General features: G+C 39.6%; 1 protein-coding gene across 8 annotated transcripts in view; it reads left to right on the top strand.

Moving 5' to 3' along the window:
- The first annotated feature begins 2,408 nt into the window (after positions 1-2,408).
- The window catches only part of rnf220a (ring finger protein 220a), a 234,002-nt gene continuing 217,646 nt past the window's right edge, over positions 2,409-18,764 (top strand). For 3 of the 8 annotated variants that reach the window (XM_057857257.1, XM_057857260.1, XM_057857261.1), the window contains exons 1-2: positions 2,419-2,859; positions 16,923-17,901. In XM_057857257.1, coding sequence (XP_057713240.1) covers positions 17,250-17,901 — 652 coding nt within the window. In that variant the 5' untranslated portion in view covers positions 2,419-2,859; positions 16,923-17,249. Of the gene's footprint in view, positions 2,860-16,922; positions 17,902-18,764 lie in introns of all 8 variants that reach the window. The other 5 variants (XM_057857263.1, XM_057857262.1, XM_057857259.1 and 2 more) reach the window with 4 other exon arrangements.

Raw genomic sequence — 18,764 nt, 5'->3', positions numbered from 1 at the left:
CACACCTATGCAGATGACATACAACTCTGTATTTCTATGTTCCCACATGATTATAGTCCCTTAGTCTCCCTGAGTAATTGCATTCATCAAATCAATGAATGGATGTGCCAGAATTTTCTACAGTTAAATGTGGAGAAGACAGAAGTGATCGTTTTCGGGCCAAAAAAGGAAAAGTCAAAGATAAGCGGGCACCTTAGTACAGTGTCACTTACAGCTACAAATCAAGTCAGAAACCTTGGCGTAATTACTGACTCAGACCTAAAATTTGATAGCCATCTAAAGTTCGTCACTAAATCTGCTTAGTACCACCTAAAAATATAGACAGAATTAAGGGGCTTCTGACTCAAAAAGACATGGAAAAACTTATGCATGCATTCATTTTCAGCTGATTGGACTATTGCAACAGTATATTTACAGGTCTTGATAAAAAAAATTATAAAAAATCAGTCAGGAAGCTGCAGCTAGTCCAGAATGCTGCAGCCAGAGTCCTCACAAATACAAGGAAACTGGACCACATTACACCGGTTTTGAAATCTTTACACTGGCTTCCAGTGAGTCAAAGGATAGATGATAAAATACTACTGCTCATCTACAAAACACTTAATGGCCTTGGACCAAAATACATGCTTGATTTGTTAGATTCCTATGAAACATCTAGACCCCTAAGGTCGTCTGGAACCGGTCTCCTGTACGTTCCAAGAACAAGAACCAAGCAAGGTGAGGCAGCATTTAGTTATTATGCTCATCGCCTCTGGAACAAGTTACCTGAAGGTCTGAAGTATGCTCAAACTGTTAGCTCCTTTAAATCAGGGCTAAAAACGCTTTTGTTTAGCAAAGCATATCCATAACTTTCTATATATTTCAATCTATTTGCTTTCTATTCCTCTTGTGCATTATTATTAGAGGCGTGCGAAATTTCCAATTCTTAGATTATTCGCGATTCGGCCGTGGAAGATTCGAGAATGATTCACAAAAATCCAAATTCCGATTATTGAATTATACCAGGTAAAGCGGAAATAAAACACAGTCAGCACGGTCTTCAGGACGCTATGAGGAACGGGCCAAGAGTAAATATCATGTTCAACTCATGCCGCTAGATGAAAAAAAAAAAAAATCCTGACTGCGGCCTTCAGCCGCTACAAACAGCGCCCAGTTGCTATATGGCAACATAAGGCTATGGTAGATATCACATATATCTACAACTAGATGTGAAATGACTGACGACGGCCATGTTAGATCATATACCAAGAACTAGATGCGAAATGACAGACTTTCCCGCACTAGTAAACAGGCGTTACCTTAAAGCAGTAGACTTTTCTAAAAGGCTCTGTTGTAGCGGACCTAATTACTTTTTATCCAAAAAAAAAAAAAAAAACGGCAAAATCTTGATCTTTAAATGATGAAACAGTTTTAAAACTTTCACGTCGAAAGTAGACAGAAGGGAAATTTTCGAATAACGGGAGCAATTTTAACAACTTTAACGGTTGATTCACAACATTAAATTAATTGAATGTAGTTTAAAGCTGCCAATACAGAATGGGGACTTTTATTTTTATTTATTTATTTTAATTTTATTTACTGTTTTTAACGGATAACTTGATACCGAAATAGTAGTTTGTTTAGCCTGAGAGGATTTTTGAACAATTTGGAACTAGCTTCCAAAAAATTAAAAGCGGTGGTGGTGGTGGGGGGTGGGGGTAGGGGGGGGGGTGCATCAATAATCGATTTGGAATTAAATCGGAGCCTCTGAATCGTAATCGAATTGTTAGGTGCCCAAAGATTCCCACCTCTAATTATTACTATTATTTTTTGTTTCTTTATTTTTGTATTATTATTATTATTTATTTATTTTATTCTATTCATGATTAAATGCGATTTTTATGTATAATTTTATTCCCTATTTCGATTGTCTTTGTTTTTACGTCCTATTGATTTTAATGTGATTTTTATGATCTCCATGTAAAGCACTTTGAATTGCCTTGTGTTGAATTGTTCTATATAAACAAATTTGCCTTGCCTTGCCTAGGTTTTAGGGCTGTGGAACGAATTAATGGAAGTATAATGTATTCTTATGGGAAAATCCTGCTCGACATACGACCATTTCGACTTACAAACAAGGTCCTGCAAAGAATTAACTTCGTATGTAGAGGCACCACTGTATTTGTGTTGCTGTCACTATTGTTTAGAGAGATTGGCTCACAACAAAGCTATCTTTCGAAGACGCAATGATGTTACCTTAACTTGAGTCAAGAAAGCAGACAGCTTGCCCTGAGATGACCAAGTAGAGATGAGAGAAAAGGAAGGGGCAGGTTGTTTTGAACTCGTGTGTGCGTGTCTTTCCTTCATAGAGCGAACCTAGCACTGCGCGGCAGCACTGCGCCTCCTGCGCGCTCTTGGACCCTGGACACCCCCTCCCTCCTCCTCTCCGTGGTCCCCCACTCACACGCTTAGCTGTGGAAAACCCACCACCACAACCACCCCACCTCCTTCCCCACCGCCTGCCACCGTGTCTCGCGCTCCCTCGGCGGCTCCCACTCGCCTTTCCGCTCCGTGTTTCAGCTGAGGGGCTGCACGCGCACGTCGCGCTACTGATAGCCACTTTACACTCAGCGTGGAAAGTCAGCTTGTCACTTTCTCTCGCTCTCTCTCTCTCTCCCTCTTTTAGACACACATTGTTTCTTCCTTCGGCAAGCTAACAGTGAGGTGTTAACTACTTTTACTCGCCTTTTTCTCCGGTGCTGCGGCGCACAAGCTACCGCTACTGTTATTAGGCAAAAAGTTTTTGGTTTGTTGAGAGGATAAAAAGAAGCCGGAAATCGAGGTGGGTTCCACGGAAGTAGTGGATTCTGCTGCGTAAAGGTGAGTAAAAATACTTTTCTTGTTTGAAGCTTCTAGAAAGTTTTGCCAACACGCCGTTTGTGGAGTTTTTTCTGTAGTTGTTGTTTTGAGAGGTATCGCCGGTCGTTTTGGGGGAGGACTGTTAACTGTACACTCTTTACACTCTCGTGGGGGAAAGTCAAGCCAAGTGACTCCGAGTGTTCCTTTGGACTCACACTTTTCTGCATGTGCGTTCTTGGGCGTTTATATCGCTTTAGGTGTGTGCGTGCACGTTTGTTTGTTTGTGTTGCGTGCGCGCGCGTACGTGTCGGCACTTGTCAGGGTTCCCAATCAAGAAAGTGTCGTTCCGAAAAGATTTGATGAGGATTATAATGTGTGTGCACGCGCGCGCGTGTTGTCATCGCTTCGCTGTTTACAAAAATTTGCATGTAAATGCATATTCACTTTAATATGAAAATAAATAACTGGCTGTATTAATTACAGTACTTCACAGGGAACGCTATAGCACAGTTTATAGAAAATTAACAAATAAATTAATAATCAAATTTTTTATTCGACATGAAAAAAATAGGACTGCGGCTATTTTGTGTACGTTTTTTTTTGTGCTTTTAATAGCACAACTTTCCCCCCCCTGAAAACTTACAAATGCGTATGCGTGTTCAACTATTCCAATATGGTTTTAATGTTCCGTGTAATGTTTCATTTCAGAACATTTAGAGATTTTGGAATCTCGGACGTAATCTTGGATTTCTTTAATGCACATTCGCACACAAAAACTTTCAGAAACTAAATAATAATTGAAAAACACTTTGGAAAAAAAATATGTTCGTTTCCGCTCCAACAACTCAACAAATGAATTAGAAATAATCAGGTCTGACAATTACGCGCGTGGACGCATTCACCGTGCACGCGCACATACAGGCCCGCAGTAAGGAAACACCTGTTAACTGGGAGCAACTATAATTTACATCCCCCCTCTAAACAAGCAGCGCCCAGCTGGTGGAAGCCCCCATGGGCCTTCCCGATTCGTGAACGGGCACCGCGGGCCAAAATCGGCATGCCTGAATACCACATCTCGTTTCAGTGTCCTCGCTTTTACATTGTTCTTCACGTCTAAATAATAATTAATGTATATTTGCGCGTATTTTAGTATGATTAATTACTTTTTTTTTGCAGTAATAAAAACACATGTGGCATTATAAAACTTTTAAGCGTGTCTTTGTTTCCTTCCGTTGAAATGGAAAAAAAGTTTAAGTGTTGTACTGTATTACAAAACGGACAGTGATGGACTCTTTTAAACATTTCTTTTTTCAGGATTTAAGTTGTGAGTTTATTTTTTTATTTTCTTTTTTACATTTACGGCATAGATGAATGAACTCCACAGCTTCTTGTGTCTGCCCCGTTTGGAACAAGCAATCTCTCGCGTGCGAATCACTGCTTCGTTATTAAAAAATATATATATTAAAAGGAAATGTCTTAATTATCAATTTGAATATAAGGCCCATAAAGAGGAAGAGGATGTGCACTCAAAGCGGTACTTGAACACAAAACACACACATCCCAGAAAAAAAAAAAAAAAAAAAAAACTGTTTGGTTAGTGGGTTTGGAAAAAAAACAAAGAAGACAAACCGGCTACGCATCAAGTGATCATTGCTTTGATTCCAGTGATGGATGGCTTGAAATTGATTTATTGATCGTCGGATCAACCAACCCTGACTTCTAACGACCAGACGAGCCTGTTTAATTTCCAACTAAATGCACTAGACGGCACTTACCTTTTAAATGCATATTAATAGGTATTATGGATATGTTCCGCATGCCGCGTTAAATTCCCTTTAATCCATCTAGTACAGGCTGGCGGAAAAAAATAATTCATGCTTTCATGAAACATCGGGTTAGAAAACATTAATGTGAATATTTGTTAACAACTGCAGTCTTCAGTAATGCAAACTAATTTTCCCCATTAAAACAAGCAGGCCTAACTGAATTTTGATTGAATCCATTGTGAATGTAATAATGTTCAAAAAAGCAGCGTCTTTAAAAAGGCAAGCTTCAGAAATCAATCGAAATGTAAAGCATTCAATTAATATAATTTTCCCATTATAGGCCCTGAATACAATTTGCATGCAATCTTGATTATATAATAATTTTATGATTTTACTATATTTATTGCATATTAATTATCATATTCAAGGCGTTGTTAATTTTAATGCATGTTAATTATCATTTTGAAAGTCAAAGGTCATTCAAGTCAATTTCAAAACAATTATTAAAGATGAAATTATTTTCACATGGCTCCCCCTCGACTGCAAGGGGTCCGCGTGCATCAGGTTATTATTTCCCCATTAAGTTTCCCAACCTCTATGATTTATAGACCAACGCCTGTCTTCATAATTAAATAGACGTCCAGTTATAGAGGTGTCATTGCTTAAATAGTGTTGTACATTTTTTTAATATGTCGAAATTCCTTATTTATTATTTTTTTTTACACGCGGGTTATTTAGAATGTTAAGTTATTGGGATCGGACAGGTTCAAGATAATTCATGGCTTGTTCAACATTTCAGATTAAACAAACCGTGAACTACCCAACAAGGTGTCTTTAATTTATTAATATTTCCATAACACAAGATCTTTTTCTAGTGGTATAATGCGAACATTTTATTGATTTACGCTTATAATGTCGGTTTGTTTCTCTTTCGTTCGCACGGGAATTAAAGGGGGGCGAAAAGCAGCAAATGATGATTTATTTTCGAAGCCCGTTCGCAGTCATTTTTTATTGCTCACCATTGATCTCCGGGTCTCTGCGCTCTCTACAGCGAGAAGTGAACTAAAATTAATGTCCATTTCACACCTCTATCCCGGGTCGATGGCTGTTGAGTGAGAAGTTTATTTCAATTGGCATCCAAGGACACAAAACGGACCTTAGGTGAACCCCAAAATTAAGCGGGTGGGCGTCGCGAACGACTTAAATACTTAGAGACTGTTTTATGTAAAAGAAAAAAAACATGAAAAATGTGGGGGAAATTAAAAATGTATGTTTTAATATTTTGTGTAGCCTACTTTTTTTTTAAAAAAAATTAATCTAAGTAATTAAACGTATTGACTATTGGCGTTTCTAATGTTGTATTTCTGCTTTACTAGATTATCATATTTCAATATGGTAAAATTTGGGGTATATGTTGATGCACTATTGCGCATTAACCCTTCATGACACGGACAGTAAATTATGCAGAGATCGCTCATTCGCGTCCTGTTTGTGACCCCCCCCCCCCGCCCCGCCCTAACCCCTAGTCTATTACGTATTATCAATATGCACTAATTCCTCATTCTTTATTATACGAGACTCCCCAGGTCCCTGAGAGCATGCAGCCCGCTTCTTCTCTCAGGTGTACATTTTATTATTGTGTTGCGTTAATAAACGCAGCGCACGCAAGATAATTTGACAAGCGGAGTGTAATTGAAAGCAAGACGTGCGCAGATAAATAACAAATGTTTGAACACACGCAGCAAGTAGATGCTTCTTGCTTGCTCCGCGCCATCTAAAACGTATAGCGTTATTGCTGTTGCAATTCCTATTACTAAGTCTGATGCCTTCATTTAATAGTGGCGATCGCAAACTGTCAAGAACTCAATATTTTTAATTTTCCTCTCAGCATTTGTAGCCTGTCTGCATCAGGAAATTGCTTTTGTTGCAACTATGACAACAACATATCTTTTTGTACCAGTCACTTTCTGAATTAAGCATATTTTGTCAATTTTGATTCTTGAAGAATTTAATACTTTATTAGTAAAAACAAAGGGCTTATGTGGTCATCGTCTCTATCCGATGGAAAATCAAATTATTATCTATATTGATGATGGGAAAGGAGAGTAGCTCCAGTTCAGTCATTTTCTATTGGAAGGAAATCACTCCATGGAGGTGATGCACACTGTGTTTAATGGTTTGATTGCATTGGAGACGGCAGGGACTACTAATGCAGTTGTTGGTGAATATCACTGGCAACAAGAGAAAGTCAGCCAATGAGCCTAATGAGGGGGAAGGAGTTGTGTCGGATGTCCAATACTTTCTCTATCGTTGGGTGTCTCTTTCTCTCAATTTGCCCCCCTCCCCGACGCCCCACCACCCGAACAACATCATCTCTCTCTCAGGTTTCTCCGTTCATTTGTCAATTACTCTGTGCGTGCACACACCCGCTTTTGGAGCACATAGAATAATCGATTGTAAGCGGTCAGAATCTGTGTAGATTACTTATCATTTTTCTCCTGGATGGCAGCTGTGCATCCAGACAGGAGATGATACAAGGAGCCTGAGCCCACCACCTCCGTGTATGCACACGTTTAACCGATATGAGATCCACATTGCACAAATGGCTGCCTTGTGATAAGTGAATGTAAAGATTTGGTTCTTCATTACAGAGCACCATCCACTCTCATATTTCTCTGTCTCCTTGTTGACCTCCATGTAGAAGAGGTCTCAGAACCAGTAACTTTCTTTTTGTCTTAATCTCTTGATTAACTCTGCAATTGAGGACAATTAAAGGGAAATGTGTGCGTGTTTGCACATCCCAACAGTTTTGCCTTGTTAGACTTAATCGGCTTGGATGCTGCTTGTTGATCAAACGAGACAGAGAGCATCCTGTCTGCCAGCCCGTCTTGAGATTAGTGACCGCTGCTGACGCCGGCGCAATGCAACAATAAGAGTCATTGCAGGTTGACGCTGTGCCACACGCACTCACTCAGCAGCACTTGTAAAGGGCAGATAGCGAGCGCACCTGTCTGTCAGGAAAGACGGCGGTGTCATCTGTCAGCTTGTCGGAGTTGCTTGCCGTCGGTGACTTGTGATTCTGCTGTACAGTGACCAGGGTAAAATGATTTATTTGTCACTGAATGCTTTGTGATTCGTGTCCTGTGAACTGTGTATGAAAAGAAATCCTTGCCCCAGGCTGAGGCCATGACACGGTGTCTCCAAATATCCCCAGAGTATAAGTCTTTAAATCCCATTTTATTATTGTAGGGTTTTTTTCTTGGTATATGACATCAGTGCGACACAGAACGAAAGAGTCGTACCTACTCAGTCTTATTATTCCTGCTGTCAGCAAGCTGAAGTACTTTTTAGCAAATTCTGCATGAGCTCTCTTGGTTTGTTCAAAGCCTTCTGTCATTACCTTATTTTCATTCTTATGACGTATGCATGTCCCTTTTTAGAAAAATCTTGTGGTTATACCAGTGTTACTTTCCATGTGTGTATGTCTCAAAATAACTGGGGTGGGTGTTTAGTGAGGGTTGCAACTTGGTATGATGAGCAAAAAGGGCTCAAGGAAAAGAAAATTGAAATAAAAACCCTGCAATTCAGCTTGTCAAAGACAAGAATTCATAAGAATAAATAATTAATAACAGAGAAATAGTTCGGGAATAAATAAATGTGGTGGATGTCCATAAGAATGTTTGAGATTTGCCTCACTGTGGTGGGACATCAATAAGTAGGTTTCAAGAGTATTGACAATTGATTGGGTCACCCAACACATGTATCCACACCACTTAGTGTTTTTTATGTAGTACTTTAGGCACAACTGCTAGTGCAACAGTTCTTTAATGCAACGCATACATAAGACAATACAACATAACATCATTTAGAAACAAAAGAAAATAAGTAAGGCACCTACAGTATAAGGAGTGACCTGTCATTTCTATAGTTTCGGACCAGCAACAAGTAAAGCTCGATTTGGAACCTCCAAGAAAAGCTGGTCATTTGTCTTTAGGCACCCGTCAGGAACATAGGGATGGAACAGCCCTTTAAAATAAGGCGGGGCAACGCCATTTAAAACTTTGAAGGCATTCTTAAAACAACTCTAAGTATTGAGAGAGCAAGTGGAGTGCGGCCAGAACGGAATCATATGTTCCTTCTTACATGTTACAGTTAAAAGGAAAGCAGCAGCACTTTTGGACCAACTTGAGATGTTTGAGGAAGGACTGACTGACTCCAAAGTAAAGTGCATTACAGTATTCCTGCTGAGATGTGTGCTTTGCCATTTCAAATGTCTGGTGCATAAGAAATGGCTTCACCTTTGCAAGCAGAAATAAAAAGCTGGACGAAACGATCATGCACATTTGTTGCTCCGATTTAAGATCACTGTCCAAATTAAAACTCAAGTTTGAGACAAGCGGTATAACAAACTGTGTCAAGTAACCTAAGTCAACAGGAAATTTACAAGGGCCACAGGGACCAAACATTTTTTTTGCACTCATTTAAATTTAAGATACCCAATGCCAGGCCAAGGTTTAATATCTTCAAAATGTAAAAGGTGCAAGGAGAAGGCATCTTTCTTCTTAAGTGACACACCAAATGTGACTTTTGTCAGCACAAAAATAAAGAAAACCCATCATTACTTTGCGATATGGAACATAGAGGCAGCAAATGCAACGAGTAAAGCAACGGTGTTGAACATTGTTGAACCTCATAAGATGGTGGAGAAGAGTGGGACTTACAACTACCAAGGCTTACTCTTTTTGCCAGACGGGATCTGAACAAATACCAAAGTGTGACCATATTGATGTACAATTCTTATGTACCATCTTTAGATACTTGCATTGTTAGATGAAATTCAGGAAAGTCCTAACAATCCAAATTCATCACAAAATTCACTGGGAAGCTGCTTGGAAACTCTGCAGTAAAGCTTAATTACCACACAGTGCAAGAGTCTGAGATGGCATATGCCATCACAAACATTTAATGGCCACTAACTAGTACAGTGATAAAATACATCATGTTGCCAGTGATAGTAGCAAAACCACAGATGTTGATAACAAAGTTGCACTTTGGGGTCAAGCCCATTGTTAGTGAAGTTGATGACGTCTCTTCATTGTAAATTAAACTCAAACATTGTACCCCATCTGTGACACATGGTTTCAAGCAGTGCACCCAAGAAGTGATCATTTATTAACACCACACGTTAAATTACCAGCATCTGTAAACCATGTTGTTTTATTACTAAAAGAGGTTGACAGTTTACCATAAAATGTTTATATGTTGGATTTGTGTGGTGGTTAAATGTAGAACACTCTAATCGAACTGAAAGAGGAGATGCCAAGTTTGCAAGTTCCACTTTCACTTTTTTCTGGCATGTGGATCAAGTGCGACTACTGCCACACACAATCACACTTATAAAACAGCATCTACACAGGCTTAATGTCTTCTGCGTCATTGTCTTGGTTGTGTTGGATCAGCAAGAGGAAGACAAAGTTGACACATATAATGTACATATAATTAATAAACATACACTGGGGCAATTAAGTATTTACTCAACCACCAATTGTGCAAGTTTTCCTACTTGAAAAGATTAGAGAGGCCTGTAATTGTCAACATGGGTAAAACTCAACCATGAGAGACAGAATGTGGAAAAAAACCAGAAGATCACATTGTTTAATTTTTAAAGTATTTATTTCCGCATTAAAGTGGAAAATAGGTATTTGGTCACCTACAAACAAGCAAGATTTCTGGCTGTCAAAGAGGTCTAACTTCTTCTAACAAGGTCTAATGAGGCTCCACTCGTTACCTGTATTAATGGCACCTGTTTTAACTCATTATCGGTATAAAAGACACCTCTCCACAACTCAGTCAGTCACACTCCAAACTCCACTATGGCCAAGACCAAAGAGCCGTCGAAGGACACCAGAGACAAAATTGTAGACCTGCATCAGGCTGGGAAGACTGAATTTGCAATAGGTAAAACGCTTGGTGTAAAGAAATCAACTGTGGGAGCAATTATTAGATAATGGAAGACATACAAGACCACTGATAATCTCCCTCGATCTGGGGCTCCATCCGTGGCGTCAAAATGATAACAAGAACGGTGAGCAAAAATCCCACAACCACACGGGGGGACCTAGTGAATGACCTACAGAGAGCTGGGACCACAGTAACATAGGCTACTATCAGTAACACAATGCGCCACCAGGGACTCAAATCCTACACTGCCAGACGTGTCCCCCTGCTGAAGCCAGTACACGTCCAGGCCCGTCTGCGGTTCGCTAGAGAGCATTTGGATGATCCAGAAGAGGATTGGGAGAATGTCTTATGGTCAGATGAAACCCAAAATAGAACTTTTTGGTAGTAACACAGGTTCTCGTGTTTGGAGGAGAAAGAATACTGCATTGCATCCGAAGAACACCATACCCACTGTGAAGCATGGGGGTGGAAATATCATGCTTTGGGGCTGTTTTTCTGCAAAGGGACCAGGATGACTGATCTGTGTAAAGGAAAAAAATGAATAGCTTCGTAAGAAGCATTTTAAGGTCCTGGAGTGGCCTAGCCAGTCTCCAGATCTCAACCCCACAAAAAAATCTGTGGAGGGAGTTTAAAGTCCGTGTTGCCCAGCGACAGCCCCAAAACATCACTACTCTAGAGCAGGGGTCTCCAACCCAGTCCTCAAGGCGAACTGTGGGTCCTGGTTTTTGTTCCAGCCGATCCATCAGAGACAGTTGAACCAATGAGGCTTCTACTAAAACAAGCCACACTAGACTGCAATCAACTGATTGCACTTGTAAAACACCAGATTGGGGAAAAAGTGTTGTCATCTTGTTTTGTAGGAATGAAATTCTGCACCCACAGTGGGCCTTTGTGGAATAAGTTGGGGACCCCTGCTCTAGAGGAGATCTGCATGGAGGAATGGGCCAAAATACCAGCAACAGTGTGTGAAAAGCTTGTGAAGAGTTACAGAGAATGTTTGGCCTCCGTTATTGCCAACAAGGGGTACATAACAAAGTATTGAGATGAAATTTTGGTATTGACCAAATACTTATTTTCCACCATGATTTGCAAATAAATTCTTTAAAAATCAAACAGTGTGTTTTTCTGGGTTTTTTTCCCCACCACATTCTGTCTCTCATGTTTGAGGTTTACCCATGTTGACAATTACAGGCTTCTCTAATATTTTCAAGTGGGAGAACTTGCACAATTAGTGGTTGACTAAATACTTATTTGCACCACTGTATACATTATGGTATATTTCTCTGCAGAACCGAGCAGGCATTTGGAAAACTGTCTGACAAGTTTTGGTATAGCTATCCGCTGCTGGTGTTGATTGTCTATACCTGATAACATAAAATAACTTTTTTGATACAAAAGCATTATGTTTCTGTAATATGACGGAATACAAAAGAAAAATCACTCATCTAGGCTGTAAAAAAATAGAATGAATGTGGACAACAGATGGAGAATTTTAACAATGGTAGACATGACATTGACCAAGGAAGTGAATCATTAGCACCAGAATTATGCTATTTAAGAATTCATGAAACCTTAATTTGTTTTCTTAATGTTTCACCAGCACATAACATCTTACAATTATTTTAACATATAATCTTTATTCTAATCTTGCAAGAATCTGCAACACCTCTCACAAGATGCATGTACATTTTCTTGATGAGGTTAAGCACATCAATGGTGACACAACAATTTCGACATTTGTAAAACAGTCACTTTAGGTACACATTTGACACAAATTGCCTGCCCCCACCCCTTGAGTGTAATATCGCAGCGACAGCTGTATCATTCTTGTACACTGTAATCAAATTATGCTAGTGTGGTAAATATTCCCCTGTGACATTTTCTATTATAAAATGCATATAGCTGGTGTCAAACAATGAGTGGCTGATATCCCTTCAGTGGCAAATCAGATTGTAAGTGGCACAGACTAATGTTATGTGTGTGCGTTGGCTTTAATTATGCTTGTATTTCGAGTTTGAGGAGATGTACAGTATGTGTGTCTGTAGTCTGAAATCATAATCATTCTGTAACTGGTGAAGGTCACGGTGACACATAGGTGTAAAAATACACTTCAACGAGTTATCAAGAATTACCGTATTTTTCGGACTATAAGTCACACCTGAGTATAAGTCGCACCAGCCCAAAGATGCACAATAAAGAGGGAAAAAAAAACATATACTGGACTGTCTCAGGAAATTAGAATACACAATATTCTAATTTTCTGAGACAGTCCTGTACATTAATCCACCATTTAAAGCAGGGGTGTCCAAACTTTTTGCAAAGGGGACCAGATTTGGCGTGGTAAAAATGTGGGGGGCCGACCATGGCTGACGTCCTTTACATAGAACAATATACAGGACTGTCTCAGAAAATTAGAATATTGTGTATTCTAATTTCCTGAGACAGTCCAGTAAGTCCCACTGGTGTATAAGTCACATTTTTTGGGGAGATTTACTTGATAAAATCTAACACATAGAACAGATATGTCATCTTGAAAGGCAAATTTTACAAAAACAAACAAACAAACAAACAAACAAACAAACAAAAACAATAGAAAACAACATGCTGTATAAGTGTACACTATGATAATGTAACATGATGCATGAACAACGAAATGTGAACGTGGCTGGTGTGTTAGCGTAACATAGCTATTAAGAGTTATTCAGATAGCTATAGCATAAAGAGCATGCTTACAAGTTTACCAAACCATCATTGTCACTCCAAAACACCAAAATAGAATGTGAAATGACATGATAATGTGCTAATAATTTCACACATAAGTTGCTCCAGAGTATAAGTCGCGCCCCCAGTCAAACTTTGGAAAAAAAACTGCGACTTATAGTCTGAAAAATAAGGTATATAAATGAGTATGTTTACAATGTATGTGTTTGCTTCATCTAATGTTTCTGAAAAATGTCCCCAAAAGTCTAAGAGATATTGTAGTTCAGTTTATTTTGTTCTCTTCTGCTAGAGTTTGTTATAGATTCTAAAGTAGTAAAGGGATGATACATATGGAATATCCATGTTGTGTTTTCTTCCAAGCCACACTTTCTACACTCAAAAAAATGGGGTGTTGAACTGACATTAAAAAATTATGGAAAGAATTTGCACCTGACAATATTGCTTTCCTTCAGCATTTAGCAATTGTGTCCTTTTAACATAAAACACACATTTCTAGCCAACATTAGGCTCTCATGTTGCGCAAACATAATGCACTCTTGTTGAGCCAACATAAGGCACTAATGTTCACCCCAAAATACATGTTGAACCGACATTAAAGAAATACATCATTTGCAGCTGATTAAATTGCTTTCCTTCAGTATTTAGCAATTGTGTTCTTTTAACATAAAGCACACATGTTGAGCCAACATAAGGCACAACTAGGGCTGTCAAATTTATTGAGTTAACGGGCGGTAATTAATTTTTAAATTAATCACGTTAAAATGTTTAACTCATGCACGGAACGACCCACTCACGCATTGCCACAAACAGACTACAATGACGCCGTTTTATGTATATACAGAGCTAAGAGGTAGTGACAAGTGAGTGGAGTGGATACAGGCATTCATTTGGACCGTGCTTTTACTTGCCAAAAGCTTTGACATCTCTTCCACACGAATTATAACTATTGAGGCAAGCAATGTGGGGAAGAATGACAGGAGTTGATCTTTTTCACCCTGCATTGTACACAACGCAGAGAAGATATAGTATTTGCAGCCACCACACACAGTCATGGTTGCCCCACTTCCCATCATGCATTTGGACAGAACAGCTTAGTCAGTGAAAGCTCAACAAATACACTAGATGGCAATATTTAGTCACAATATACAAACTCACATTTATCCTTTAAGAATCTATCCGTGGATCCCTTTCACAGAAAGAATGTTAATAATGTTAATGCCATCTTGTGGATTTATTGTTATAATAAACAAATACTGTACTTATGTACAGTATGTTGAATGTATATATCCGTCTTGTCTTATCTTTCCATTCCAACAATAATTTACAGAAAAATATGGCATATTTTAGAGATGGTTTGAATTGCGATTAATTACGATGAATTAATTTCTAAGCTGTGATTAACTCGATTAAAAATTTTAATCGTTTGACAGCCCTAATTTTTACGTAAATGGCCGTCAATGGCATTAATTCATATATGCTTCAATGGAATCCAGTACATTGGCATTAATAGAAGCGACATTCATGATAATCAATGGCATGGACGTACATAGCTGTCAGTGGTATTGACTTACTTAGGCGCCAGTTCAGTGTCAATGGGCTGTAATGGTCAGTGGTAAAAAATCACAACCACCTATGTTTTCCTGTCATTGAAAATGAAGGGGAAATGATTGCCATTAAAAATGAATGGAATTCCGGTCATTTTGATATTCAAACGGTGCCGGTCGGTCAAACGGTTTGGAGTCTCCAGTGCGCCGAAAAAACGTGGATCATAAGATTATGAAAGAAAGAAATAAAAATAAAGTTGAGGAATTTTACTAGCTGGGCCGGTGCCTTGCAAAGCCCTATCTTATAAAAAAAAAAAAAAATCACTTTTCACAAACAAAATAATAATTAAATGGTGACGGTTATTGGGCCGGTCAGCTCTACCAATGAGGTGTCACTTATTTTTTCAGGGAGTTGGCAACCCTACTTTTAAATCTCGTGAGAAATGACGAGACTATTGCAATTGGTTGGAAAGGCACGTTAACATTATGTTGCATCAACATGATCTAATCTAGCTACCCATTCATTGTTCATATTTATGTATTGACTGCATGATAAAATCATGCTCACCTTGGAAACATGATGTGTTCTTGCTGAAAATCCACATTGTCTTTTAGTAAACTTTACAACCTACCAGAGTCAGTTTTTTGAGTGTACTTTTTAGGAGAGGAACACTCAAACTGCACCTGACAAAGATAAACAAATAAAGGAAAGCCATAGGAAAATGATTTAGAGATTATATGAGTTATTTGACAAAGTGTCAATTCCAACAGGTCGAAAAGGTATTTGAAAAGGTAGGCAAATATGTGACATGATGACATGGAATTAGTCCAGATCATGGGTGGGTTACCTTCAGCTATTCTGACCACGACACAATCTTGCTGTACATTTGCGGTAATGTAAAACATCTTACTGTGCCTGGGCGTCTCCTCTCAGCTTACCCTCAGCTTCAGCATGTGTCTTCCTGCTGTAGGTAGGACAAGTGTGCCAAAGCCAAGATCAGGTTTAGTAATCGATTACAAAGGTTTTTGTGTACAGCTGATTGCAAACCACATCACATTTAAAGCCATGTAAAGTTCTAAAGTTTTCCTTTACGAGAGTAGCATGTTGGATGCTTAGCAAACTATGCACCTTCAAGTTCCCCTCAGATAAACATCACTTAAATGTTATTTTATCGTTTCATTGGATGCCCCTCTGCATTTGCCAGCTTCTCCAATCAGACTCTCTGATCTAATCCCCGAGAGGAAGAACTCTAGCCTGTTGCCACGCATTCTGGGGTCGGGAGGTCAAGTACAGCTAATTTATTCACTCAGTCAGATTTCCTCTGGCTCGTGGATGGCAGATGGAGGGGTCTGATATGATATCACCCAGCTGAATCACCCAAGGGAGAAGAGATTTAGGGAAAGGAGGGTGAAAAGGAGCAATATGAGGAGATGAGAAATACTGGAGAAAATCAAAAGGGAGGTCAGACAGTAAATATTGTTAAAATTAAAAGATGGCACAGAATGAAGAATCGCATGAAAGTTTCTAGTATATATTCGTGGTGAGTTAGAACCTCATAGATTCTTATCAATATGTGTGTGGGTATGTGGGTGGGTGGTAAAATACATGTGTGCCCTTATCTCGAGACAAGTGGTTCTGGTCCAATAAGATCTGGAAGATGGTAAGAATAAGCGGCTTAGACTGTGATCGGAGATGGCAAACGGAAGAGAAATACTGCTAGGAGGATGAGAGGAGATGAGGATTCTGAGAAGGGGGGTGGATTGATTTGCAGAATTGAGGACATGGAGGAAGCCCTTGGGACGAGCTGAAGGCCAACAAATATTCCGAGTGGAAAGATGTAATGTATTAACTTTTTCTAAAGAGCAGCAGAATCAGCAAAAAAAAATTACATTGGTGGTGTCAATTAGTTGTTGATGTGTTTTACTGGATCAGACAATGGGAAAGCACTTTTAGGTAAAAATGTTAAGAATTGATGCAAATTTAACACTTTGAGTGCATGGTTTCTGCGACCCTCCCCCTCCCTGGTACACTAATGAAACACGAGAAACACTTTATACTTTATACTAACTATTGGGTTCTGTCTCTTCCCAGCTTGACCACAGGAAGATGAGGAACCCACTTTGACAACCTTCATCGACGCTTCACCTATCACAATTTTCCTGACAGACTCTCCAATTAAAGGCCTTCAACTCCAGACTCAACAGGACACAATAAGCCAAAGAGCAGAACATCCCAGCCAGAGGAAAATCTGTTCTGAATACAGTCGCTCAACAAAACTAGATTTTCGCTCTACTAAAAAGAAATGAACTAATAACACAATCTGAACCAGATAGGCAGCTACCCTGCTCAGCTCACAACCTATTAAGGACCTTTTTCAAGGGGTTAGGGTTCTTCTCAACCACTCTAATTCATTTAGATATGGACCTTCACAGAGCAGCATTCAAGATGGAGAGCTCCTCATACTTGCCAAACCCCCTGGCATCGCCAGCACTAATGGTACTGGCCTCCACTGCAGAAGCTTCTCGTGATGCTTCTATTCCTTGCCAGCCACCGCGTCCATTCGGTGTCCCAGTTTCTGTTGAGAAAGATGTTCATTTGCCATTTAACAATGGTTCATACACCTTTGCATCAATGTACCACCGCCAAGGTGCCGTCCCGCCAGGTTTCCCTAACAGGGATTTTCCGCCATCCCTCCTCCACCTCCATCATCAGTTTGCTCCACCAAACCTGGACTGCTCACCAATCAGCATGTTAAATCACAGTGGTGTTGGGGCTTTCAGACCCTTCGCTTCTCCTGAGGATCGAGATGGGGCACCGGGCGGTTATCAGTCTGCTTTCACACCAGCTAAGCGCCTCAAAGGTTGCCTGGATGCCGATGCTTCACCCCACCTCCGGTACTCTGATGCTGAGGGTAAAGAATATGACTTTGGCGGTGCCCAGATCCCACCTGGGAGCTCACCCAGCAGCGCGTTGAAGGCCGTAGAGGACAGCGGGAAGAAAATCTTTGCTGTGTCCGGCCTTCTTTCAGACCGAGAGACTTCCTCCAGCCCTGAGGACCGCATTGAACGCTGTAAGTACATATTTATGTTACGTCTCTAACCTTTTGTAACATTCACATTGCTAAATAATGGGGAAAAAAAACTGCATGGAGCGTTGTGTTTATGATCGCCAAAAAAAATTTAAGAAAAAATAATTAGGAAAATCCAATTCGAACCCCTTAATTAAAAAGAGCAACTTGAAAAAAGAATTTTACACACTTCCATCACACTCGCCAATAAACAATCTCATCCATGTTTTCTTGTCATCATCTCTCTTGGCTCGCCCAATCCTTGTTTCACAGGCCCACAAGCTACACTAGTCACATTAGCATTCACCAGGGGAGAGGATGCCATTTGGCCCTCTCGCACTCTGCATACTGTATGTGTGCGTGTGTGTGTCGAACATGCTCTTTGCCATCAGTATTCATCATAGTTCCACCCTGTTGGCCCTAAGATTTACCCGTAATCAGAAAAGCTTACGATGGTATCAAGCAAAGAGCTCCACACTGTCAGGCATCATAGGAAAATTATATGTTGATGCTGTTGTTTTAATGAAAATGAAATGTTTTGTTTGTCATTTTAGAGTTGTTTGTATTACATATTGTTTCTACCTTTCCTTTTTTGTCTTGATGTTTGTCATCTTTCTGCCTGACTTTCTTAGTTATCAGCTCATGTGTGTTTTTGTGGGATAAATTCCTGAACTAATAAATGAGACACAGAAGTGACGACCTGAGACTGATCCTATTAAACAAAAAAGGAAGAACAAACCAACAAACATTTGATGGAAGTAGAGATGAACTGGTGGGGCCTGAAGTGAGGAGTGTTAAACTTTGAGAAAATCCCACCTTAATAGCTTTCCAGGGAACACCCATGTAAAGAAAAAATGTCAAAAGTG

This window comes from Corythoichthys intestinalis, chromosome 14 (genome assembly GCF_030265065.1).
Source record: "Corythoichthys intestinalis isolate RoL2023-P3 chromosome 14, ASM3026506v1, whole genome shotgun sequence".
NCBI classification, from domain to species: Eukaryota; Metazoa; Chordata; class Actinopteri; order Syngnathiformes; family Syngnathidae; genus Corythoichthys; species Corythoichthys intestinalis.
This window is presented reverse-complemented; position numbering and strand designations above follow the sequence as displayed.